Source organism: Chrysemys picta, chromosome 4, assembly GCF_011386835.1.
Source record: "Chrysemys picta bellii isolate R12L10 chromosome 4, ASM1138683v2, whole genome shotgun sequence".
Classification (NCBI taxonomy): Eukaryota; Metazoa; Chordata; order Testudines; family Emydidae; genus Chrysemys; species Chrysemys picta.
The window spans coordinates 27,965,877-27,986,499 of record NC_088794.1 but is presented as its reverse complement, the minus strand read 5'-3'; the positions used below and the strand labels follow the sequence as shown (position 1 = coordinate 27,986,499).

Here is a 20,623-nt window from a genome sequence, read left to right as displayed (position 1 = left end):
ATCCAAGATTAGTGAAGAGGAAAATGTAAACTAGGAATGAGTGATGAAAAGCCCATTTAATTTTTTAAAGTTTTGTTTTAATAAGCTAAAGATGTAACACATGTAAAAACTTGTTTTAACCACACAGTATCCCTTTAAACTTTAGTCTGTAACTCCATCTAAAGGTAGATTGAAGTATTCAGCTACTTTGACATGATAAATACTGACTCCCTGATTTATTTTCTTTACATGGTGATACTACAATAGAACACAATAAAAGGGATAAATGACACATACAGTGAGGGTCATCACAGGAGTAAACAAACAACAAAATAGCTCAATAGTACAAAATTGAGTGACTCTTTATGTATACAGTTGTGAATTCCCAGTTTCTGGAACACAGGATCCAGATGCTGCAATGCACTAGTGCCAGGGTTCAGACTCTCAGCAGGTGGATACAACAAGATCCACACGCCAGTGTAATACTGCTAGCTTCAGCATGTCCTCTTCATTAAGGGGGGATATGGAAAATTTCTTCATAGCCAGAGGCAAGTTAAATTATTGCAAGTGATCATTTTCTGAATATTCGTCATCCTTTAGTGCTAGAACTTGTAGAAACTTATTACTTGTTTGAAGATAGATGATTGTTAATTATAAGAACTTGTATAAAAACTGGCAGCTTTAAAACATAAAGCAACATGATATAGAAAAATAAATGTAGTTTCTGTAAGGCGGCTTGCGTGAAGGTCAATAGACATCCACTATCAAAGGCATTGTATACTCAGAGTGTCGGATTCCAAAGGTAACAACTGGGGCACAAGGCTTGGTCAGTGTTATCTGGAGATGGAAAAGTAAATACAACACATCAGGATATTCACCATTAACTAGCATCAGGTTTGTTAGTTTCTACTTTCTATGCTACATGACCTCCCCAATCAAGTACAAGATCTGGACACTCCAGGTCACCTATTGTCTCACACACACACACCCCTTTTACTAGATTCCTATCAGTGAAAAGAAAGTTTGTAACTGAAGGGGCAGGTTGGTGCACAGACTGTCTTGATCATACAGCCAGATTAGAATGGTTGAAGAGCAATCAGCTTCTCTGAACTCCGGGTTAGATGTTACAACATTTCCTAATGAGAGGAGGGGTGTCTGGTGGTGTTTGACCTTTGATGTTGGCAGTCTGAAAGTGCAGCTTCTTCCCTTAGATAAGTAGCCTTGTTCCTTCTGTATGCACCACACCCTGCATCAGTTTCTTTATGAAATAGATTTCTCATAAATGTTAATAGTTTGTGAGGTTTACTTACCCAGATACTCCTATAGATCCCACCTTGTCCACTTTATGCCTCTCTCCTTTTATTGTTGCTAGAATGCATTTAACTGTACCCATTAAGTTGATATTTTTATTCCAACACTCTCTAATCAGTTGTTTCTATAATAACTTTTGACATTACTGCCATTTGGGTTAAGAGTTCCTGTGCTTTTTTCTTAGACCAGAGATGAGTATTTTAGGAATATTGGTGTAAAATCTATTCAATATCTCTTATTTCAATGGTCCCTTTTAAAACAGTTTTGTTTTTTATTTAATACCCCCTTCCCTCTCCCCCCCCCCCCCCCCCCCCACACACACACACACACACACACACACAATTAGTATTAGGGATGAGCTGTGAAGTTGTAGGCTGCATTGGTACTTGCCCAAATTTCAAAATACTTCCAATCCTATATTCCATCTTGAGCAGGCTTCTAACTGAAATATTTTTAATTATTCTTAATTATGTCCCCTTGTACATATAACTTGCATTATTGAAAGAAAGGGATGTGTGTGTGTGTTATGATGACACAGCACAGGGCAGAGTGATATAGTAATTGCCAAGTGCGTCTTTCAGGTGAAACTTAAACTAGGGCTTTTCTCTGTGTGGTTATTAAAAATCCCACTGGCACTTTATGAAACAGTTTGCAATTTGCAGTATCTTGGCCACGTTTCCAACTGGGATAATTCTGCCTTCCTCCTTGCAGTTTCAATAGGGTACAGTATCTCTGACTTACTTTTCTAAACTCTGCATTGATACAATATTATATGCTGTAAAAATAGTTGCCACATTTCATCATTAGGAGACAGCAGTGGCAGATTAAAATGATCCCCAAACTAGTTTGTAAATTTCTAAAGCTGCCACTTTAAGATACTTCAGGCACTTCTATATATAAGCAAATGTGATATATATTTGTAAAAAATCAATACAGGTGAAAAGCTGCACTAATTTTGATGCTGTTCTTCAAATATGTTTGTGTAAATTTGTGCATTTGTTTAAGTAAATAAAATCTATTTATTCAAGTCTGAATATTGGTTACATTACAGCAGACTTTTCAGAAGCCTTCTCAATCCATCACTAGCTTCGAACACTCAGCAGCTGTCCTCTCACTGATCTGCCACATACCGTTCCTCCATCTCCTTCCCAGTCGTCCCCTATTATGAGGACCTCCCACCGTTCCTTCCAGGATAACTTTATCAAGATTATTTCCATCTCTGTGCCTGATGTGACCATAGGACATAAATTTACACCTGTTGATTTCCAGCAACATGGTCTTCTTCTCTGTAATAATGCTGCTAATTTAAGCATTTGTCATATTTTCCATCCAGGAGATATGCAGGAATCTTTGCCAACATCAAATCTCAAAGGCTTCAGTTTTCATCTACTTGCCAACATTCATTACCCGTAATTCACATCTATAGGTCGCTCTTGAGAAAATTAAGCTTTTCACCAATCAAACTTTCATACATTTTGAGATGTCATGCTTTTTCTAAATTTTAGTGAGGGAGACCATCTACAATTTAACTATTAATCATGATGTCCACTTTCATCCTGTTTTTGTTAATCGTGTCAACATACATGCACTTAATTTTTACAGTATTCAGGGATAGTCTATGTTCCTCACTAACTTTTTACAGATTCCAGCATTCATTACATTCCACCAGTGGTTGTAGCAACAGGTATTGTCATTGGCATATCTAAGGTCAGTTAAGAGGGGGTCCACCAATGGAAATCCCAGTTCCTTCCACTTTATCAAAATCTTCCAGGTTTGTTTCATTCTGCATACCTCTTGAAAAAGTTTGGGACAGAATACACCCTTGTCTCGCGCACAGCTCAGTGGAAAACCACTAGCTATTGCCTGCAGCAGTGTCGTCTGTTGTTGAAGGTAGAGACTTGCAAATCTGCCATTATCCTCCAAAGATGATCAAGTTTGGACAGTATTGAACACTTTTGAGTAGTCCATGAAACACATGATCAATGGTTGGTTGTACTCCCTGCATTTTTCAATTATGTGACTGACTGACGTTCACAGTTTGATCACGTGTGTCTTGTTCCTCTCTGAAAACAAGTTGTGGTGGTGGTGGTAGTTCTGCTTCTGTCATTTGCTTCATGCGATTGTGGATTAGGTGGGGCAAATCTTTGGTCAATTGTGATATCAGGCTGAGGATACAATTGTTATTCTCTGTTATGTCCCCTTTCTTTGGTAATGGCAGACAGACTCCCTTTCATCTAGTTGTCTGGCCAATTTCTAGGCGTCCATACGTGGTTGGAAATTTTCCACACGAGTCACTTTAAACAGTTCTGCTGGTACTTTACCTTCCCATGGTGTTTTCCCTGGCTTCATTTTCATAATAGTACACACCACTTCCTCTTGTGGGATTGATGGCTCTGGCTCTGTACTCTCTCCTTTGTTGCCCTATATTCTGAGTGGCTCTAATGAACCATAAAGATTGGCAAAGTAATCTCTCCTTCAGAATTTGATATCACTTTCAGTGAGGATTCTGCCATCATGATCTTTTGTTATGTTCAATTGCAGGGAAAACTTTTTGGTAAGAAGTCTAATCTCTGTGAACAAATTTTTTGTATTATATTACTCTCTCTGTGATTCGCAAGTTCCATGCATTTTGCCCTGATGTATTCACTGTTGTCTCATCTAATCTGCCTTTGGATCTGTTTAGTTCCTTTTACTCTCTCTTTCATTCTTAAGTCTCTAAGACATTCTTTTTCATTCTGCATTATTGTTCCACTTGCTCAAGCTATTTCTCAGTCATCTGTGGTACACTGCGACACTTACTTTTCAGAATGTATAATTTGGCAGCTTTGAGCATGATAGTTTTCATGTTATTCCAAAGTTTATTCAGGTTGTTCTCTTCTACCTGTGACAATCCCTCAAACCCATTTTGGACAGAAGTCATGTAGTTTTTGGTGATTCTGAACCGATCCAAATGTAGCGGACCTGCTGAACATCTGATCTCTTTCAGTTTATGTTTGAGGCTAACGGTTGGTGGTCTCCCAAGTGCAGACTGGGAGTCAGTCTGTATCCATTGGATGCTCTATCTCCAACATTGCTGTATCATTACATAGACAATTTGGTTCTTTGACATACTTTCAGGTGACTTCTATGTGTTTAAATATGTACGGTGATGGGTGAAGATGGTGTTTGTAAAGACCAGGTGATGAGAGCAGCAGAATTCAACTAAACGTCTTCCTTTCTCATTTTGTAAACAAAAAACATTGTTTCAGTAAGCTTCATGAGAGCTTACACTTCCAACTTCACCGTTCATAGAACCCTTCCCTGGGCACTGCACTTTGGCATGGTGGGAAGGCTTGCATATTCCAATGAGCTTGATAACTATGCCAGCAGGAGCTTTATCTCCTGACAGAGCCACCCAAGCTGGACAAGTCAAAGGGTAGGGACCAGACAAAAAGTAGTCCAACTGGCTGGTGCTGGGTGCAGAGTGGCATTCAAGTAACTTGGCACATTTCATGCCAGTGTTTTGGCTGGATGAGTGCCTGGGGAGGGTAATGGAACCCTATTGGAGGAAGTGCCATCGGAAGGTGGAAAAGTTCAATCAAGTATTTAATCAACAGCAGCTAAAAACTAGAGGGGAGTCCATAGGAAACCACCTTCTGTACTTCCATGCTAGAACAAAGGCGAAACATTAATCTCCATGTGGTGCTGGATGGCAAGACCCCGAGGTTAGAAAGCACAACAAACTATACTGGGGGAGGAGGTTCTGGCCATTAAGAGTACCAGTTGCAGCTATGATGATTCTGTACCAAATCCTTCAGGATAAACCTGATGTTTGCACCAAGGAAGAGTGACTTGAACCTTTGTAAATGAACGATCAGAGTAGACACATGGAATGTGAAGAGTATGGGTGAAGGGAATCTTTCCATGTTGACCAAAGAATTGGAAAGATATAAGAAATATGTGGAATCTCAGAGCTGTGATGGGGAATGGTTGTGGCCGTTTCATTACAGGGGACACTGAGCAGTGTACTACTCAGGATCTGAGAAAATGGGGTCGCAGTTATCCAAGGAGACATCAAAGTGTGTGCTTGGATAGAATTCAATCAGCAATAGAATCATTATGGTTTGTCTTTGAGTCCACATATCAATCATACAAGTTTATGCTCGTACAACAGCAGCTGACAGTGAAATGATTGAGTTCTATTTGTTTAAACCTTTTTCTTTAATCCCAGATGCACAAATATAATATTTTGTATTTTTGTACATGTGCTTTTGTATATGTGCTCATGTAAGCTCAGATATCTGATGAATACATACCCAAACAGATGGAATGAAAGATCCTGCTGGAATTGATATGCACAAGGATTTCTCAAAGAAACCTGTCCAGTTTCTTGACTCTCTACAATTAATCTGTCTCAATAATGCATTAATATTTTGGGATGTGTTTTTTTAAAATTTAACTTTGACTTGTTCCAACATGGGCTCTTCGGGGCAGTAATTAAAACATTAATTGTAGCTCTTCCATGCAGATTGATGTCCCTTCTTACCAATACTCATCTTAATGCATTGGTATATTGAAGGATCTTGTCCTTGCTATATGAATCTGGATTTTTATATGCTGAACTCTGCTGGAAAAAGTTTTCATGATAGCTCTAAATCAAGACTTGTCAATTCAAGGAGTTTAAATACAAACCAGCCCTGTTGCCTATGTCTGTTTTGTCCTCTGACTCAAGTAAATTACCCTCTAGATTTCTCTGCCTTACCTTTCCGGGATAATAGTCTCCTGGTCCAGGATGTCTAACAGTTCCTGCAGGCTTAGTCCGGGAGCTCATGCTGTACTTGGGGGCTCTCTTTTTGTACACCTCAACGTCTGTCTTTTTATATGCAGCTGGACCCGGGGTCTGTAAGAGAGTCAATGGAATCATCCATTGAAAATGGCTACATTCAATATCCCCAATTTGAGAGGAGCAAAGGTTTATCTGTAACAATTAATTAATTCTAACAATTTTTTTATTTTATTTTGTTTTTGTTTTTTTGCAGAAGGGCAAGTTTCCCCTCTCAACAGTGTCATGTCCTTTAGAAGTTTACATTAGATGTCTGAAATCTTATTAGCCTGAGCCACTTCACTTTTGACAGACTGCAAGGGGACAATGGCTCAAACTGAAATGAAAGTGCCATTGTTCTGTCTCTGCAAACGTTAGGCACCTGTGACCTTCATTGGCTTTTATATATGGTTTATAGTAAAAGATTTGTTTAAAAGCCCAGTGTTTTCAGTAGGTTTTAGATAATTAGCAAGAATCTGTACATGATCATTTTTCATCTAATACAAAAATAATCAGTTTGTAAATATGTAACATTCCATGGTATTCAGCTACACAGTCTTATTTCACTTAGTATGATGTTATCATAGGCATGAAATCTGATGATTAGTTTGGAAGGTGGCACTAGGAATGTTGCTACAGCCTTCTACCTAGGGGGATCATTATTTCCAGAAAATAAGCTTGAGCAAGATGTCAATTTTATTTTCCCACACCCCTCATTGTAAAACACAATGCTAATCATTTAAAAAAAAATCATGTTCCAACTCTTACCACACAGCAGCATCTTAGACGTAACAATTATTTGCCTTTGTAAGAAAGCTGTGGTCCTTCAGATGCTGCTGTGTTTACTGCGGGCAATTGTTGACATTTTAATGACTATTACTGGGTATTTTAGAAAGACTTTTTACACATAGGTTTCAGAGTAGCAGCCGTGTTAGTCTGTATCCGCAAAAAGAAGAACAGGAGTACTTGTGGCACCTTAGAGACTAACAAATTTATTAGAGCATAAGCATAAGCTTTCGTGGACTACAGCCCACTTCTTCGGATGCATATAGAATGGACTGTAGTCCACGAAAGCTTATGCTTTAATAAATTTGTTAGTCTCTAAGGTGCCACAAGTACTCCTGTTCTTCTTTTTACACATAGTTATTATCTGGGGACATGGATCACTGTAGGTATTTCAGTAAGAAAAATTCTTTGGAGATGGCAGAGAAATTTGAGTTTGAAATGTTGCTACTGCAGATGCACAATAAGATGTCAAAATACTCAGTAACTATAACATTGGAGCAAAAGATTTTTCCTCTAGAACATAAAAAATATATTGCAATATGTGTCCTGATGTGAAACTTCATATCTGAACTTCTCTTACTTAACACATTTCTTGTCCTCATCCCAGTTCCAACTCCTTTTCCGGATGGAGTTCAGGCAACATGGTGCTTAGGCATAGCACAAGAACTAGGCCTGATCTGAAAACTGTGGTAGTCATTGGAAAGATTCCCATTGATTTTGATGGGTTTTGGATGAAGCCCTTAGACAGGTATTTGCTGCAAATACAGTTAGAGCCCTGACTTGCCAATGATTCAGTTGCTAAGAACAGCCATGTTTGCTGCCAGTCTTCAGCTGCAGCACTTGTATCTGTTCATGCTGCAGAACACTTGTATCTCTTCAAGTACTAGGAAAGAACCCACCAATGCTTAAAGGCCTTCAGTCTTGGAGGCAGTGACTGACCACTGGTTGTCAATGAGAGCAGCTGGAAAGGAAATGGAAAAGCAGCTTACCTTATGGAGATCTTCATCAAAGCGACCAAGCTTACTCTTCCATTTCATGGAATAACAAGGGCTAGCAGTTTTGTCCACTGTGTTGGGTCCCATCACCCGAGGGATAGTGTATGCGCCAGGACCTGGAGGGGGGAACCATGATAGTTATGTACAGTGTGAATCCTCAGGGATTAGAGGGAGCATCATATGGGAGAGAGGCTTTCAACAGAGGCTGGAGAGAAGGAGGGATATTTCTTTTTCACATTCCCTGGCCCTTTTCTGTACTGGAATAAGGGTAGGCATCTGGAGTCTGAACTGCTGGTGCTCGTGGGTGGTGAGGCTGGCATGCTGAATGAAACAAACAGAAAAGAACGGTTACTTACTTTACACTAACTGCAGTTCTTCAAGATGTGTCATCATCAACTACTGTGTCTTGCCTGAATTTTCTCAGAGCCCTCAGTATCTTAGGAATTGGCAGAAAGGTATATGTTCATCCCAGTGTCCAGGAGCCTAATGCCTGATGTTTTGTTGCTCTGGTCTGTAGCAAACACATCTATTTCTGGGAATTGCCACATGTGAAAGATGTTCTGCAGAACTGAGTCTTTGATAGACCACTCCTGGTTGTTTGAGAACTACCTGCTAAGTCAATCTACTACGATGTTTTGAGGGCCAGGAAGGCGCAGTGCCACTGGTGTGATTTGATCTGGAATGCACCCAACTCCACAGTGGAGACAGTCTTGCTCCCCTGTCTGTTGACATAATAGCTGTGGGGTTGTCTGTCAGCACTTGGATCACAGATTCCTAGAGTAGCGATAGGTGTACTTTGCATGAAGGCAGATAGCGCTGAGCTCTAGGATGTTTATGTGAAGATGAGCTTCCTGGGGACATCATGGGCCCTTAGTCTGAGGGTGATTTAGACGAGTCCTCCATCCACAAGTGAAGGTTTTTATCGCTAATGTCTTGGTAGGTAGATGTGCAGAACAGAGTATCCCCTTGCATACCTGGATTGGGTCTTATCAGTAGTTGAATGGGGAGAGGACTTTTTGTGGGAGCATGTGGTGTCTATTGAATAGATACTCTTTCATGGAGCACAAGTGAAGTCTGGCACTGAGTCATTTATCCTACCCCATGTGGCTGGTAGCACGCAGGCTGATATGAGTATAGGTACTAGGGAAGGTGGCACCAGGAACAATTTTCCCTATGAACATTAGGTCATTTCCTGCTGTTCCTTACACATACTTCCTTAGAGTTTCTTCGTGGCTCCGGTGGCATTTCCAAAGCAGTGGAAGGAGTGTGCATAGGAGAGGAGTCCCTGTTATGCCCTGATGGGGATGAAGTAAAGGAGTACATTTCTTCCAAGGGAGGGGCTGTACTGTCAGGAACATCCTGGCTCTGTTGTGCTCTCCTGTGCTGGATAGGAAGTCAGGTCGGTACTGGAGCTGTCTCCTTTACCTGCTGTACTGATGTGTCAGTAGCTGGGTGAATCCTCAGCCACTCAAGGAGAGGAGATTGTACCGAGCCAGAGATAAATCATATAAGTACTATATATGCCTTGAGTACCAGCACACTAGGGACCTGTGCTGGGCACTGAGGAACATGGTTTCAAGGTTGCTTGTACAGAAGCACTGGTTGCTGAAGGATCATTACAAAGAGAGATACTGTCTGCAGGTTTAATGGCTAATATTGGTGCTCTTTTAACAGTCAGTACAGGCGTGCCTAAAAACCAGAACCTGACTGAAATCAGAACTTTTTGGTGTGTTGCCTGTGGGCAACAAAACAAACACGATGCTGCAGAGAAGCAGATGGACACAGTGGGGGTTCATTCTCACTGCCACAGATAAGAAGGAAATGAGAGACTCTTGGACCTGGTTCACCACTTATGATTTATGCCCTTGGGTTAGGGGCACAAGGGAACTGAGGGTGCATGTGCGGCTCCAGCAAACACTGCAGGGCAAAATAATCTGAGATCGTACACATAGGATGCATGTGCACCAAGAGTAGAATCCATGTGAACAATCACTCAAAGAACAATGGAATTAAAAAGCCGCCTGCTCCATCCAAGGATACAGCTTGAAGTTTAGAACCCAGGCTGAGTTTGTGGGGCTAGTAGTTTTAAAAAAAAAAATCACATCTATTAATTGTGGGCTGATCTAATTTACACTGGAGTCCCTGGGACACTATAGTGGCTTTTGAGAGTAGAGCGGCACTTTTAAAGCTGCCCCCAATAACTATTCTGGGTATAAGAGGATGTACTTCACATAACATTGAAAAATAATAAACATTATACAATTTAAAGAGAAGTTATTACAAATTTTATGTAATCATTACAAATTGTTCTACCATAAATCTCAGGTCCCATCTACACAACAATCCCAACTATATTGGGGCAACAAATGACAAACCTGCTGTGGCTTAATGGGGCTGTAATGCGGTTTGGTTTTTGCCTCTGTGAACAGGACTTACTTGGATCTTTTCAAGGTTGTAACGTAGTTCATATAATACGATCATAATGTTTTGCTGTTGTACAGATCATTTTCCTGGCTTTGTCCATGCCACCTCTCTCTTTTCATCTGTCCTCTTTCTCCCCCTTCTCCATCACATGAAACACAAACTACTTGTCTTCACTTTCAAGGATGTTTGTGGCTTTTCTCCACGCTACCCATCATTTCTCATACACTATTGATATGTCTAACGACGCCCGCCTCTGTTTTGCCAATTATACCAGCCTTTAATGCTCACGTGTAACATTTTCAAACGAGCAATTTTGTGTTTCCTACCAGTCTGCCCATCATGCCTGAGGAGATCCCTGTAAATATCTGCCAAGCCACCTCTTTGTCCTTCTTCAAATCCATCCTTTAAAACTCTCCTTTACTGTTATGTCCACACACAAAAATGTGATAACAGATGGTATGCTGAGGTGATGACTATCATGCCGACTAATGTCGTTTCCTTGTGCTCCTCATTCTGTCTGTGTCCACATGTTGTGTCTCATCTTATACTTAGATTGTCAGCTTTTTGGGGAAGTGACAACCTTTTTCTCTGTTTGTACAGCACTCAGCACAAGGGGGTCCTGTTCCATGACTGGGGCTCCTAGGTGCTATCCCAGTAATGTTTGGGTTCTGTCTATGCAAAGAAAACCAAACTGTACTATACAAGGTTTGGGCACATCTATTTTGCAGTTGGCACACAAACATTGTTATGATTGTAGACCGGGTGTTAGCTATCTGAGAGAACCAAAAGTAATAGAGAAACAGTTGCATAGTGATGATATGTAGACATTGCTCTGAAAGTGGTACAACAATAAGTATTATGTTGTTTTGGATCTGTCTAAATGATTGATCCATGGCCACTATTTTTGATCAAGCTGTATCTCTTCTGTCTCATCTCTGCATGTTTGATACTTTTCTTGCTGATGAAGTAAACCTAACGCATCTATAGCGACCTGGGTTTTTCAGACATTTTTTCATAAAAGAACACTGAAACATTTTTCCAAAACTATACTCATATAATGGGACATTTTTTAAAGACATATTATGGAGTTTGTCATGTGATGACCTCTATTGATTTTGATAGTTGTGCTGCTAATTATTTGCTGATATTTAAAGTGTAGGTAAAAGGAATTGCATATGCATTTCAAACAGACATAGGACAATAAAGTTAATCATATTTTGGCCTACTAATCTTGATGATAGTATGTCTCAAAGTCTGGGTGTAACACTGACTTCTAGTGAGCTTTTATACCTCTGTGCCAAAGGAGTTCTTCTCAATTTTGAGACATAAGCTGCCTGGCTGTGGTATCAATGTCTAGTAACTCTGAGAGTTGTCACATGAGCATTGAGTGTTTTCAGTATTTTTTTTTTCCTCCCCTGGAAATATTCCTGTTGGTTGCTGTCCCCCATTGCCTCTTGTTAATTGAGAGGAAGAATTTAGTTTCTTCAACTTTCACCTCTTTTGACACTGAATCAGTTAAATTGTCTCTAAGAGCCCATCTCCACTACAAATACAAATGGGATACAGTCTTGTTATAACATGCATGTCCATTGACTCGTTTAAGACATGATTTCTGTTTTAGTGTAGACAGGGCTGTCCTTAACCATGTACTGTAACTGAGCGAAAGCTTTGGATGTGAGCAAGTCTTAAGCCCAGTTACAGAACACTATTAAGGTTCCATTTGCACTACAAATTGGAACTATATTGTAACCAGTGCAGAGGACAACCATATTAAGCTCAGGACCATCTCTAATGCATGGCTTTTAAGAGCCCCAAGTTCAAACTACACATGCTATTACCAAAGCTTTCTTCCTTCATTATAATACTTTGCTGTGGAGTCAGTCTCAGGAATTTCACTTTCTTTCTGGCTTTTAGGTCAGGTGGCAACTACAGGACTCCTAGATTGGTTTCCTTTATTAGTTGTTGGATTTTTACCTGGAGTGCTGTCTACACTGAAGCTCCTAGTCCTGAATGACATGGAGTGCACAGGAGCAGATTCATAAACATGCTTTTTTGACTTCTCTGGTGAATAATCGCCTAGACAAGAGATGAGCAAAGCAACAACAGTGATCCTTTCATGCCAAACAGGTGGCTTGATCTGTAGGTTCAGTCTGTGCAAAATTGCAGTGTCCCAACCAACCACATCATGCTGCACGGCCATTTTCCCCCTACATCCCATCCCCATCGTCCTGCTTTGCCAGTTCTCCTCCATCCTGCTCCCACCCCCTGCACTGCTGTTCCCCTCCTCCCAGCCCTGTGGCCCTGCACTGCCCTTCCTTGAATCCTGAGTCTACCACCCATGTTGTTGTTCCTTCCACATCCTACCCTCAAATACTGGAGCTGTTACTTTCCATTTGAAAACATCTATACCTCATTTTGCTGTGGTTTATATTCCCCTAATGTAGGACACCCATAGGCACATTATCCTCACCTTGAATAAATGGTTGAAAGAAATATTACTCACTTGGGCCAGGTGTGACCTCAGTTTTCACCTTGGGGCGCCCACACATGGTATAAGCTGGGGCAGCTTCCTTTCCCTTCCTGGTCATTGCGGGTTCCACATAGTAACGAGGACCCGGAGAACAGGCTTCACGGAGCAAAGGCCTTGCCCCCTTAAAAGTGTAGGCAGGGGCTTTCCTTTTGGTGGGGTTGTGCTTCAGGTAACCTAGGAAGAAGGGCTACATTTCATATGCATGTGTCAGGTTTTATTTTAATTCCCCTTTGGGTCTTGTTGCTAAAGTCGTTTTAGAGCTTTTGGACCATGAGATTCATTTCTAAGACGCTGGCTTTACTTTTGGTTTGTAAGATGGACATACGGTCATTATTATTGCCCATTCATCTCAGTTTATGGGTATGTCAGAGGTTTCTCTCTTGTTATAACCAAGCCTAAGCTGTCGCCTTCTGAGCAGTTCTGTCACTGGACAAAAGGGGTGAATCACTAACAAATGGCAAAACTCATTGATTTCAGTGGGGCCAGGATTTCATCCATGGATTGCAAAAGTGAGCTGTACTGTGCTGTTCTTATTACAGAGACTAAAGCTTGTCTACCTCAAAAAACTTACCAAAATAGCTATTCAGGTAATAATTATTCCAATAGTTCTTTCAGTACAAGCCCTCATGTGGACACTCTGATTCTGGAGCTTATATTGAAACAACTATCCCTGGAATAATTACTCTGGAATAGCTATTTTGGTACCTTTCCCAGCATAGACATACCCTGAAGCCAAGAGAATTTTCTTGCAAACTAGCTTGTAATATAAGAGATTCTAAAAATTACTTCCAATTACACAGAAGAGTAACTCCCAAACAAAATTAGTTTGAAATACTAGTTTTAAATAATTTGGGATCAAACAAGAAAACTCGGTCTTAACAATGTGATGCCTAGTACGACTGAAAAGGTTGACTTTCCCATGTGAAAACACTGGTGATTAGAGTATGCCAAAGTTGTTGTTAAATCAAATTCTGGAACTACAAAATACTTTGGTTATTTAACAACCAGCTGTTTAAAATAACCAAAATAATAAAAAGCACCCAAACTCAAATGTAAAGAACACTTATTACTTACCACTAATTTTAAACCTTGTTTTCCAAAGCATTCTAATGGGGATGCTACCTACCATGTGTCCCGCTGCTGGGAAGTACAATACAGTTGTTCAAATGGCAGCTTCCCAGTGAGAGTGACAACAACTTCCTAGTGACATTATTTCTAAAAATCTATATTGAAAATTCCTTCTGAATTTATATTCTTATTGATCGATGCCTTAAAAATGTGCATAATACAAATAGTTCAGATGGTGATATAATTCCTTAGCTAAATATTGACACTTTATTACGAGGAAGACAAAAGGTATGCAGCAGCAGAAGTGAGAGGTGATGTAAGAGTCAAGCTGCCTCTTACAAATGTCTGACTGTCATTTGCATCACAGTCAGACATCTAACACCTTGCTCTAATTTTCTGGGGAGCTACAGCCATAGGTGGTTGGCAGTGAGGTTAAGCACAGCAGAGATATTCTTTATGAATTTCCCAACAACTTCTCCTTTTTGTAATTTCTATTCCAAGGAAACGTGTTTCTGGTTCATCTTTGTGATGTCATGAAAATTTACCAGCCTACCGACAAAATCTACTCGCCAGAGAGAGATTTAAAATAACGATTGATGGTAAAGGAAACATCATTTGAAATGGTTCAGCATAAGTCTGTACTAAGCAGAATCACCCTGTCCTATTTCCTAGGTTATAATGAAAATTAATACAGACATCCCGTAGGAGGGTTTTATTAACTTTCACATCAGAGAAAGTGGAATTATTTGAATAGAATATGTGAGAGTTTGTACTAAATGAATTGTTTGAACTGATCTGGATTTAGTGTGTTTAACTCATGTTATCAACTATGTTTCTTGAAACTCTATATCTTTCTGTCCTTTTACCTGTTGTCCCCTGTATTGAGTACTTTGGTCCTGGGCTGGTAAAGTGGGCCATTATTGGGCCCCTTGGACGATGAGGCCTCCAGGTCCCCACCCAAGCGCTGTCACCCATGGTGGGAGCTGGTTACAAAGCCTGTACAAAGGGAGAGTAGAAAAGTTAATAGCAGGATTCTCTTAAAGAAGCAAAATTCTATTTCTTTTTTGCATTTCAGTGAAAAATTCTCAGTCTGGCCCTGTAATTGTACTACACCTGAAGCCTCATCTGCTGAATCCAGTCTCCATGTTAATGGAACTGAGAGACATAATGTTTTATAGATTGCATTGTATCAGGAATAAAGGACCTCTGCTCATATAATACATACCTAGTTTATTTGCTTCTTTAGACCATTGATGCTAACGCATTCAAACTCAGTGGTCTACCTGTTTTGCTAATCTGCATTTTCTTTTATACCCGTTACCCTGTTTATGGTATGGTGAGGAGCAGGGAGACATCAAGGTGTGAAGCATTCTATCAGGACCTTCTTCATTGGTAGCACTGCACAATGGCTGGTGAAATATGCTCAATAGGCTAATATGTGGGAGGGTGTGCATTCTTGTGAAGCATCAGGTGCTAGCCCTGATGGAGGCAAGGTATTCAGCTAAATGCACTGGACCAACAATCTGATCCAGCATGTCAACTCCAATGTATAAGCAAACCCATTGAGACAATGGATATAGGACAGTGGGCAAGTGTTGACGAAGTTACTAGCATATCAGTACTGTAGTAGGAGTATCTTGGAAACCTCTTGGTATCTGGGTGTCTGCTGCTGCCAGTAGCATGGTGGTACTGAGGCACTAAAACAGCTGTTGGAAGGGAAATTGTAGGAGTTTTCCATCAGTGTGACTTGTCATGTTTACCAGAGGGAGAATCCTCTAGGGAATAGGAACAGGAAACCTGATGCCTGTGATATTAAGAATCTTTTCAATGCAGTAGACAGGGCAAATCCCTGAATCCAGAACAAGGACTCCTCTGACATTTCAGAGGGTCTGGTTTTCTCCCCTATCAGATAATTGTTATAAAGCAGATCCTGGTTTTATTTGGTCACTGCTAGTAACCTTCACATCCTGTATCCTCAGCAATTGTAGGATCCTCCCTCACAGTGTCTTTGCCACTAAGATTTTCTTGTCAGAGTTTGAATTTAATAAAAATCTCAGGTCTCCTACAGGTTGTTCATTAGCCAGTATCTCAGCAGAGCCCAGAATCCCTCAGGCTGCAGTTCTGTTCTACTCGGATAGGAAATATTTTCTGCTATGGGCCTATCCCTAAACTTGTACACATAGTAGGAGTGAAATCCTGTCCTTAGTGAAGTCAATGGGACTTTTGCCATTGTCTTCAGTGGGGCCAGGATTTCACTCCTATTCACTAGTATGTGCACTTAGCCCTCTGCCTCCATTCCTTTAGCTATATATCTCCCTATCTCACATGGTGTCATGGGACTTTTTAGATTACACTGCTCTCATCTGTAGGACACTTTTTGAATAACTGGGCTGTCCGGCCCTCAGGTAAGCTACCTTATTATCCCTGTTCAAATTACTCTGTATTAGGCTACATCTACACTACAGGGGGGAGTCGATTTAAGATATGCAAATTCAGCTACGTGAATAGCGTAGCTGAATTCGACGTATCGCAGCCGACTTACCCCGCTGTGAGGACGGCGGCAAAATCGACCTCTGCGGCTTCCCGTCGACGGCGCTTACTCCCACCTCCACTGATGGAGTAAGAGCGTCGATTCGGGGATCGATTGTCGCGTCCCAACGGGATGCGATAAATCGATCCCCGAGAGGTCGATTTCTACCCGCCGATTCAGGCGGGTAGTGTAGACCCAGCCTGACTCTCCTTTGCCTTGATGCTTACAAAAAAATTGACAGCAGTTAGCCCACCAGTATGCTGAGACCACTGCCTATTCATGCTGACCAATATTATTGCATGGTTTCCTTGTACTCTTCTCTGCTTGTCTGTATCTATCTGTTGCCTCTTATCTTTCTGTTCTCTGTCTGTACAGCTTCTCTCACAATGAGGTCCTGGGCTCCTAGGCACTATGGTAAGAAGGAATTGCTAGAAAACCGCTCACTCTACCTCTTTCTTCTGCAGAGTCATTATTGTACCTGCTGGTATCTCACTCATTGGACACCGTGTGCTCACCTGAGCTTCACCTGTACTTGCTGCTTTGCTGCTTTAAGCATCAGCTGTGTGACTCTATTTTCTCTGTATCAGCAGCAAAACTTGCTGTGCTTTGAGTCGTGAACCACCCCGTCTACTGCTGTTCCTTTTTAAATATGACTCAGGAGATTTATTTTAGAACAGTTCCTGGTCTGGACTGACACAGGTGCCTGAAACCCAAAACATAAGAGTTCTTCAGCTGGATACAAGAATGAAAAACGAAGAAATAACATTAGCATAACAATTCCTTATTTTAAGTCTGCAAGTACATTAACCAAACAAACCTGGAGGTTCAGCTGTTCTCTGTAAGAACTGCAATTTTCCTCTTCTGTATAGGTCCAAGAGGGTTAAATGTGCCTCACATACATTATGTGTATGTATTACACACTTTAAAATGTGGTTACAGAGAGAACAGTGACAATGTAAAAATGACACTCTTTGCTAACTGTCCATCTTTGATTTTTATCTCCTGGTATGCTGGGAGATGCAAAATGTTAACTACAGCTGGCATCTCAGAGCCAGTATAGTTACAGAGAAGGGAGCTGAATGTTATCCTGCCTCTCCAACTCAGCTAAGTTCCTATTGCAGAATCTTTTGTTACTGGCGATGATGTACAGGAAGAGGCAGATCCTAGGTGCAGTTTGCAGCACTGGATGTTAGAAAAATGATTTTTCTTTGGGTTTGTAAACTGAGCCGATATGCTGTGAAAGCCACTGGATATAATGGCCTCGTGCTGCGCTCATAGAACTCCCACTGATTTCAATAGGACTCCTGTGTGAAGAGTAATTGAAGGATCAGGCCTTAAACATAGAAGACCATGATGCCATTTTCCATTCACTTTTCAAAAAAATATAACATACTAAAATATTCCATGATAACCTATAACCCTGATGCTGTACACGTTGGAATTCAACATGCAGAAGAAACAAAGCTAGTTTTGGCTTATTGCTTCTATAGGGAATTCTCAGCAGGTCGAATCTGAGGGAAGCTCTCTTCTTCCTAGCAGTTCCAAATTCCATGTAAAGCCATCTCACTATTGGTACACCAGCCAGGGCTGGCTCCAGGGTTTTTGCCACCCCAAGCAGTCAAAATAAATAAATTAATTAAATAAACCGCGATCGCGATCTGCGGCGGCTATTCAGCGGGAGGTTCTTTGCTCCGAGCGGGAGTGAGGGACCGTCCGCCAAATAGCTGGACCTGCCGCCCCTATCCGGAGTGGCCGCCCCAAGCACCTGCTTGCCAAGCTGGTGCCTGGAGCCGGCCTTGACACCAGCAGTCCACAAAAAATGCTCAGTGTGTCAATTGCAATGCTAGACTGTCTGGTAGAGTTTTGAAGACTTGCAAAGAGTTTTTTTTTTTTGTGGACCGCAAATGCTTTACAACTATGTTATAAAGCTACTTCTCTGTCGCAGATGGTGTCCTAAATAAAAATAATTCTGAGTCTGCACAATGAAGTGTCAGATGTTAGCAGATTGTGTTTGGAATTCGGTGGGTTTGGACTTAACTGTGTTTTCTTGCGTACCCTATTTAGCAAATGACAGCAGTTTACTATAGGACAGCTGACAGTTGTGTGAATATAGCATTTTTACAACTTTTCCATGATTTTTATCTTCTGCAACACCTTTTTTTGTTATTACTATTCTATATTGAAAAGAAAATACATTAATGCATTATTTTAAGAAGAAAACAGTTTTAAATATACCAGCTTGGAAATATTAAAACGTTTATGGTTTAGAGAGAAAATGATTTGTTAAAATTATCCCGTTAAGCTCAATTTGCAGTAAAGGGCAAAGAGTGGATTCAGTTCTGCTCCTATAGTGACAAAACATGAGTTTCTGAATTAAATCAGACTCAATATAGCTAACTATAGAACTAGAAGCTATACAGAAATGAAGATGCTGTGAAATCTCCAACTAGATAAATAGGAAACAATTCACCTTTCTTGTCCTTTGAAGCCTAATTACATGTGAATAAACCCTGTCCTCTCTGCTGCCCTTCTCACTTTTCTTTCAGTAATAGAACTGCAGAGTTTTAGGAGAAGGTGGAATGCTGGCAGGGCAGGCTTAGGTTTCTCCCTCCATGTGGACTTGGGAAGAACTTTCATGAAATTGTCATAGAAACTCACAATTACTTGTACAGTGGCTCAGGAGGTTCTAGAACACTGTCCAGTATTAGGATTCTAGCCCCTGGTGTATGTGTTACATGAATCATTCCTATAGCTTTGGCATCATAGTGCTACTTTTTGACCTTCACATCTGCACAAGGACTTTGTGCCCACAGGGTAGTCTAGTTCAAACCGCAGTGATAAGTCTTTCTGTCCACTTCTCTATCGTCAGTGCTGATCCATCTCTTCAAGTGATACTATTTAAATAGTCAAATCCTGCTTACCTAGTGCTTGTGGCTGCTTTGTGTATACATTGAGCTCTTCCTATGAAATTTCAAAAAGAGTGCATTGGGTGTTTTGTAGGTTAGGGGCAAACCTTTCAGTCACCTGAATGATTGAGCCTAAGCCCTGGTTTCAAGAGTGACATAGACACTTAAAGCAAGATTTTCAAAGGTAAAGATGGAGATAGGTGCCTTGTGAGATTTTCAAAATTGCCTAATCAGGTTAGATGCCTAATTCAAATAGATTTCAAAGGAAAAGTCAATGGATAAGTGCATATGTCACTTTTGAAAATGGGACGTAGGCTCCTAGGCCACTTAAGTATTTTTGGAAATTTGACCATTAAGATGTAAAACCCAATGAACTTGCTTTGGAAGTTACAAGAACAAAACAAATCAGCCAGATTTGCTCCTTCCATATGATTACATGATGGGTTGCATGGTCTCAACATTGATCCAGGGCAGGTCGATCCAGGGATAGGCAGATGAAAAATGTGAATTACCTCTCTTCTTTTTCCTAATGATTTCAGTAGGAATGGAACAATGAAGCATTACATTTCTATAGCAGGTGTGGGCAAACCACAGCTCGTGAGTTGTATGCAGCTCTTTTACAGTTAAAGGGTGGCTTGTGGAGCCCCCAAAGGCGCCCCCCCCTCCATTTTCCATCTACCAGACGGGGGGAGCTCGGGGCTTCTGCCTTGCGGCGAGCTGGTGGGGCTGGGGTAGGGTTGCCAACTTTCTAATCACACAAAAATTAACACCCCTGCACCCGCTCACTCCATCCCCTCTCCCTCCCTCCCTCACTTTCATCGGGCTGGGGCAGAGGTTTGGGGTGCATAGGGGGTATGGGCTCTGGGCTGGGGGTGCAGGCTCTTGGGTGAGGCTGGGGATGAGGGGTATGGGGTGTGGGAGGGGAGTCCGGGCTGGAGTCGGGGATCAGGGGGTGTGAGGGTGCTGACTGGGGGTGGGGCTGGGGATGAGGGGTTTGGGGTGTGGGAGGGGAGTCCGGGCTGGAGTCGGGGATCAGGGGGTGTGAGGGTGCCGACTGGGGGTGGGGCTGGGGATGAAGGGTTTGGGGTGCAGGAGGGGGCTCAGACTGGGTCAAAAGCTTCACTGTCACACTGAATGCTAGGCTGGTTACTCCATCAAAGAAGGAAATTAGATTAGTTTGGTGTGATTTGTTCTTGGCAGGTCCATGTTGGCTATTATTTATCCCCTTATTATCCTCTAGATATTTACAAACTGATTGTTTAATAATTTGTTCCAGTATCTTTCTGGATATCA

General features: G+C 41.3%; 1 protein-coding gene across 1 annotated transcript; it reads right to left on the bottom strand.

The window, feature by feature from the left end:
- Positions 1 to 593: 593 nt before the first annotated feature.
- Positions 594 to 14,869, bottom strand: CIMAP1A (ciliary microtubule associated protein 1A). Its single transcript, XM_008176911.4, has 6 exons — positions 14,761 to 14,869; positions 12,800 to 13,000; positions 12,271 to 12,372; positions 7,867 to 7,988; positions 6,032 to 6,169; positions 594 to 816 (listed from the first exon to the last, which is right to left on the bottom strand). Exons 1-6 carry the CDS (start codon positions 14,867 to 14,869, stop codon positions 727 to 729), a joined length of 762 nt encoding a protein of 253 aa, XP_008175133.2. The 3' UTR covers positions 594 to 726.
- Positions 14,870 to 20,623: the final 5,754 nt, after the last annotated feature.

Coding starts and splice junctions, on each gene's coding strand:
- CIMAP1A (XM_008176911.4), bottom strand. CDS start 14,869: ATGGGTGACAGCGCTTGGGTGGGGACCTGGAGGCCTCATCGTCCAAGG. Junction 7,989..12,270: donor CAGTGTAGACAGCACTCCAG/GTAAAAATCCAA, acceptor TCCCCCCTCCAG/GTCCTGGCGCATACACTATC. Junction 817..6,031: donor GAGACTATTATCCCGGAAAG/GTAAGGCAGAGA, acceptor TTCCATCTCCAG/ATAACACTGACCAAGCCTTG.